Source organism: Limulus polyphemus, unplaced genomic scaffold (genome assembly GCF_000517525.1).
Source record: "Limulus polyphemus unplaced genomic scaffold, Limulus_polyphemus-2.1.2 Scaffold6308, whole genome shotgun sequence".
NCBI classification, from domain to species: Eukaryota; Metazoa; Arthropoda; class Merostomata; order Xiphosura; family Limulidae; genus Limulus; species Limulus polyphemus.
In genome coordinates, this window is record NW_013671918.1 from 25,877 (window position 1) to 32,977 (window position 7,101).

At 33.7% G+C, this 7,101-nt stretch overlaps 1 protein-coding gene across 1 annotated transcript in view; it reads left to right on the forward strand.

Moving 5' to 3' along the window:
- Positions 1-6,091, forward strand: part of LOC111089458 (protein obstructor-E-like) — a 23,565-nt gene extending 17,474 nt beyond the window's left edge. The window contains exon 5 of the mRNA XM_022401996.1: positions 5,499-6,091. Within this exon, the coding sequence (XP_022257704.1) occupies positions 5,499-5,725 (227 nt within the window). The 3' untranslated portion in view covers positions 5,726-6,091. The remainder of the gene's footprint in view (positions 1-5,498) is intronic.
- The last annotated feature ends 1,010 nt before the right edge of the window (positions 6,092-7,101 follow it).

The window sequence follows — 7,101 nt, forward strand, 5'->3', positions numbered from 1 at the left end:
TGTACTATATCTAGTTAAGTATATGCACAGTTTTGTAAACTAATGAAATTTGTTATTTATAAACTTAAGTAGTATTTTATCAATCTGTTTTATAATCCATGTACACCACAAGTGACTGGCTTCTCAGATGAAACATAAGTTTCAAACTAGGGATATAACAGAAATTTATTCTGCATGCTCGAAAGATTAATCTAGCTAAGTGACTTTGAACAATACTGGATGACATAAATATCAAAATGGTTTACAATTTATGTAAGTACACCTAGTAGGCTATACTTCATTAGTTTCGGATTTACAGTTGTGATATCGTGAGATGTTATATTGTGACTTTATTTTAGGCCTGTGTAAGGCGGTAATTAATTATTTATGTTACTGTCATTAAGTGGGTAATGAATTATAAAACAAATAATCAAAACATTTCAGAGGTGGGGCGCCAAAAGTGTATATATATTTATAACTATGCCTCTTTACCTAGGTTTCAGGTTAGTGTATTCTTTTTGTAATAAGTAAAACAAAAGAGTGGTATAACAAGTACAAGTGACTAAGTGAAAGTGGGCAAATTTTCTGATATGCAAAGACGATACCAAGAATCATATAGAACAAAAATTATATTATTTTAGTTTTACGTCGATATTACAAGTTAGGGCACATGGTTTATATGACATAAAGCTAGCGCCATGATAATGCTAGTTAAGTATAGAAGCTACATAATGGAAAGTTCTATCCACCACCTTTCCTTGCCACTGATAACAAGGTCAACACTTCTCTCTCTCTCTCAATATCGGGATTTTAGGTCTTTGCGACTTAGGAGGGTCAGGCTCATAGTGACCTCTTCCTCTTTTCCGGACTGTGTTTAATCAACAGTGAATGTTGGTGTTTATACAACATGAGCGTCGGAGTAAACCGCACTTGCTCCGACCCCTTTCAGGGCAATGTCCATGTAGGTATCGATAGTTACATTCTGTGTTTTGCATTATATCTCTTGAGTCAGTTCCATAACACACATAACACATTTCACTAGTTAGAAGCTAATCGAATTCATTTGACATAAAATACCCTATTAAATGTATTGTTCTTAGATTCTAACTAGTGTAGGGTTTTAAGGTCTAGTGATAGGTGGCCTTATTAAATCCTTAATTCTAAATTAAATGTTTACAGGTGAGAGGTACTTAGGTCTCCTTCCACCATGTATGTAGTAGCGATAAAGTTCACAGAGTATATCATTCTTTTGCTAATTTTACTCAAAGTAATTTAGAGTATTATGCAAGAGTCTATCTATTGTTTGTATATTTGCATATCTGTGCATAAATTTTGATGAGGTACTGCGGGGGACTTTGTATGCTGTGGTGATTAGTGTGTTTTGTATAGTTTGTAGTTTATTTATGTGTTTTGGAACTATGTTTATCCATGCAGGGCTGGCGTATTCTATTATGGGACGTATATATGTTTTGTATATTTTAATAATGTTGTCAGGTGATGTTCCCTGGGTTTTGCCTGTTAGACTTCTTGCATAATTTGTGCGTTTCCATATTTTTGTTAATATATTATTTGTTTGTTTTACCCACGTCAGTTTTGGGTCGAAAGTTAATCCTAAGAATTTTGCAGATGTTGTGGTCTGGAGAAGTGTTCCATTCATATATAGTTTAGGTGGGTCTTTTTTGTGTTTTATTAATCTTGTGAAGGTTAGTAATTGGCTTTACGGGACGTTTATTTTTATACTATATTTTTGATAGTATTCTTCCATATTCTTTAATAGTGGTTGTAGATTTGTTGTTGCTCTGGATGGGGTGAGGACACTTTTACATATCGCAACATCGTCCGCGAATTGTGATGCACATCCTTGATTTGGGTCTTTTAGAGGCATATTACTCACATACATGATGAATAGAATAGGGCTAACTACTCCTCCTTGGGATACGCCTGCCTCTAGGGTAAATGCCTCAGAGTAGATTCCCCTTACATTTATTTTACATGTTATATTATCCAAGAAGTTGGATAGCCAGCGAATAATCACCCGCGGTAGTTCCAATTCTGTCATACGGAACCTGAGACCATTGTGTCATACAGTGTCGATAGCTTTCTCGACATCGAGAAAGCAGGCGACAGTGCATTCATTTTTATTAAAGCTATCTATTATTGTTTCTATTAGTCTAACCAGATGATCAGTTGTCTGTCTGAATTTTCTAAAACCATTTTGAGTTTTGGGGTAATTTTGAAGTGACTTCTAGGTAATTTGAAAGTCTATTGCTTATTATTCATTCTAGAATTTTGCCTACGCAGGTGGTCAGGCTGATCGGCGGTAGTTGTTTGGTTTATTTGCTGGTTTTTCTTCTTTGTGGAACATTAATACGATCGCTTGCTTCCAAGAAACCGGGGTATATCCAGAACTTAGTGATAAATTAAAAAGTGGTGTAAGGTGTCCATATAATCTCCGAGTGCCTTTCTTGAGGAGGATGGCCTGTATGCCGTCTTCTCCTGGTGCTTTGTTTTTGGTGGTTTTAATGGCTTGTTAAACTTCTGTTTCTGTAATTGTTTTTGTTAATAGATCTGTAATTGGATTGTCTATTTCATTTAATGTGATACTTGTGTTTTGTATGTTAATTGGAAATTTTAGTGTGTATATGGTTATGTTTTGTTTAATGTGGTTGTTAACTTTGTTGTAGAAATGTACATTCATGTCTGGTTCATTGTGTGTTTTGAATGTGTTTGGTAGGTGTTCTTTGAAAACTTTTGCCTTTTCGGTGTTTGTGTATGCTGTCTTATTTTGTGTTTCTAGGGGTAGATAGTTACTATTAGTGTTTCTTGTATTGGTGAATCTTTTTAGGTGGTTCCAGAACTTTTTTGGGTCGGTTTTATCATTTAGTTGGGAGCAGAAATTGTCCCAACTATCTTGCTTTAGTTGACGGACTTCATTTCGTATTTTGTTCCGTATTGTGTTTATTTGTGTTTTAAGTGTTGTATTTCGGGTTTGCATGAATTGTCTGCGTAGTTTTCTTCTTTCTTTTACCATTTCTATGATTTGTGTGTGAGGTTGCCATGTTTGTGTTGTTTTTGGTTGTTTGAGTTTGGGTATTGTCTGTTTTGCTGCCGTTTGTAGACACTCGGTGACTGTATGCCAGTATGCATTTATTTCGAATGCTTCCGCGGCTTCACATACTTTTGTTTTGGGTAGCATATTGGCTATGATTTTTTGATATTGTATCCAATTTGCTTTCATATAATTAAATTTTTCGGTTTCTATTGATTTATTTGTATGGGGGATGACACTGAAGATACACCATACCGGTAGATGATCACTATCTATGTCTTGTCCTACTTGAAAATTTACGAATGTTCGACTCATATTAAACGAACATAGGCATAGATCCAGGATATCGCTGGTGCCATATGCGTCTGATATATGTGTCGGGGAAGCATCATTTAATAAGACTGTGTTGGTATTAGTTAGTTAATTAAATAATATTCTTCTATTAGCGTTAGTTTCTTTGCAATTAAATATTCTGTGTTTACTGTTTAAGTCTCCTGTTATTATCATATTTTAGTTATGGCTATTTAAGTCACACAAGAACTTAATATCTATGTTTTTGCTCGGTGAGCAGTAGATACCTGCTTCCGTTATTTTTATGGCATTTTCAGTTAGGACATCTATGATTATACATTCATTTGTGGAAGGTATTTCCACTTGTGATACAATAAGTTGTGACTTATATAATAGGAGAATACCTCTGTTGTGGTCAGTTCTGTTTATTCTATCTTTTCTGATAGTAGTGTAGCCTTTAATTTTGAATCTATGTGTAACATATTAAAAAAGTTTCGCTAATTATAAGTATGTCTGGTTTAATAGTGTTGGTTAGATCTTCAATCTCATGTTTCTTGGAAGCAAGTGCACCTTGGATGTTGACATGTGTCACCGTGAATTTAATTTTTTAGTGTGTTTGTTATTGTCAGCAGAATTTATGGAAGATATGTTTGAATCTTATCAATTAGTATTTTTAATAGGATGTCTATACAGCTGCCTGTTCTGGATGGATTTGAGAATTCTTCCATGAATTCAGTGGCTATGGTTTTTAGAACGTTAATTAATGTCGTATCCTTATTTTTTTTTCATTTGGTTTTGTTGTTGTTTTTGACTTTTCTTGTGTTATTTTGTTGCTTTCTGGGGCAACTTCGGTTTGTATTTCATTGTTATTTTCCTTTTGTTTCGTTACTTTGTTCGTGACAGCTGTGACGTATGTTGTTTTTTTGTGCTTGTGGTGTTGGTAATAGTGTCTTTTTCTGTATTGTTTGTGGTGGTTCTGGCTGTATTTAATTTTGTGCGTTTGGGTTTTTAATTTCATATATTCTTGTTTTTATATTTTTGACAGCCCTTGTAGTTGGCAGTGTGGTGTTCCCCACAATTACAACACTTGGGTTCTGGGTGTTGTTTAAATGTGACCGCTATGAAGTAGGGGAGGGGGGACAAGCACACATATTTACCATATCGACATACACATGTACATTCTGCTTACTTGACGGTAACAAGGTCAGTCAAAATGACAAAATCCGTATGCATAAGTTGCGAGGGAGGTGCCTCTAGTTGTCACCCCCTTGTGCACACTCTTGACACCCTCACAGAACACATAATCTGCAAGTTCATGATCAAACATCTGTTTCAACCTCATATACAAGAGCTAAGATGTCATTCATTTTCAACAAATATATAGCTACCACATGTCAGTTGAATGAAACGAATCATTATCATCTTTGTTACAAGAAAAACAATTTTGACGTGCATAGACACATTTGATAGTGTGACATCTTAATGGACGCAATATTCAAAAGGCTGAAATTGATTCATTGTTTGACAAGCAGGTCGAAACAAACCAACTTGTATCGTACTGATAAAAGTTTCGGGTTTACATTAGCGGCGTTTCAGAATTAAAATAGCTGACTGTGTTGAATCGTGTTTTGTAGAATTGTATCAAGTTATTTATCTATACAAAATATCTACACTAGCTTTGTCTCTTACGTTTTGGTTAACAAAAGCGTTTGAAATATTTGCTTTGCTCAGCTGAAAGATAATATGCCGAGCCTTCATATACTGGGAAAATTAATAATGCACAAACACTGCACCCACTTGTCAGACGTTTTAAGCTCAGTGTTAATTAGATAACTGGGAAGACTTGGGCTCAGTGTTTAGTGGATAACTGGAAAGACTTGGGCTCAGTGTTTAGTAGATAACTGGGAAGACTTGGGCTCAGCGTTTAGTAGGTAACTGGGATAACTTGGCTTCCTTTCTTATTTTTCATTAACGGATGTCCCTCTCCTCCTCACATGTTTGAACAACACCTATTTTTCACCTATTTAGACAATATATATATATAAACTGTTTGTGAAGAACGTGTTATAACCACATTCTACCGTTCCTTCCCCTAACATTTTTGAAACCAAGTTTAGACTACTGATTTTAAAATTTTCATTACATTTTTAAATGCACGGGCTTCCTCTGTTGTTTTCAGATTATCCTTGGCCGAAGGAGATCCCAGGAGTTTCAGATGAGGAACTTATTACCAAGAAGTGGAAATGCCCGCAGCTGAATGGTCTTTTTGAGTATCCATTTGTGTCTTCTAAGTACATCCAGTGTAGGGGAGGTATTCCAAATATGAAGGAGTGTCCAAATGCTCTCAGCTTCAACACAGTTGAAAAGAAATGCGACTGGCCGAAAGCAAAGCACACTCACTTGTAGTGTATTTTTGGATTGCTGGTTTTTAATAAGCCATGAATGATTACAAGTACTTAAAATGTACCCGAGGTTAAGTGATTTTATCAACAACAAAAAAAAACCAAAATATTTGCTCCAAACAAAGTGTCGTTTTTTTCGAATAATTTATATTTGTATATTTGCGTTTATTCTTGTTCTAGAGATTGACAAAGCTTATTTTACTAATTAGTTTACTGAACAATACTGATTATATTCTGAACAATGACGTAAAAGTAGAAAAGTTGTATTAAACCTTGAAAGCCATAACACGCAAAACTTAAGTAACAAATACTGGCATACCGATGTAAGCCTGGCGCAACGATTCTTACAATAAATATGCTATTATAATTGTGCAAACTGGAGTGTATGTAAGTGATTCATTAACAAATGTGAAAAAAATGTGAAAACATAAATTTACCGTTAAAGGTTTCTGGGGATCTTGGAAATATATTAATATATGATGAATATATTTCTAATATTTGGGAAAAAAGGTTTTTATTATAAAAAACAACAATACACGTGTTCGCCTTGACAATGGTTGTGACCAGAAATAACATATGTATATATAGTACATAGTTCCAATAAACAGTGGCTTGTTTTGAGGAATTTCGCGTTGAGCTATTTGAGGGCTAACAGATGTATTAAAGAAAAATAGCCAACGTTTAATAAACAAATACATTAACCTATTTTGTTTTAGTTAATAATTTACCGAATAAATATAAAATTTCACGAAACTGGGAACAGTCATCATTTGGAGGGTAATATTTTACACGAATGTTAAGATATATATATTCGTACTCTCAAAAATCACGTGATCAAACGCTCATACAATTTAAGAATTGCACGCCATCTAATATTTCAAAATGATTTTATTACATTTGATGTTTGCAGGTTGTGTTAAACTAACAGTTTTTTCCTATTGAATCATGTACATTTATTCTATATTCTAAATTATTTTGGTTTGTTAGTCTATCAGAAAAGCTACGTTAAAAACTTGACATAAGAAATGGTCATACAAACGTTATACAACTAATTTCGATACAATGTTTATAAGACTAAATATATGGTATAGCCAAAGACGAATTTAGTTACTAGTAATGATATTAACTGGAAGATTAACATACTTGTTTTATTTAAAGTTAAAGAAAAATAATAGCCTAAGTTATGTATCGAAGATAAATGATTTAAAACTATTGACAAATTCAATAATTTGTAAAATATTGTATTATATTTGTGACATAGTGTTATGCTAATCTTATTATTTTTTAAGTAAATCAATAATATACTATTGAGAATGAAAAAAAAAGTTAATATCTGAAACAAGGCTTGAAGATCATAATGATACGACACTGACTTTCCAA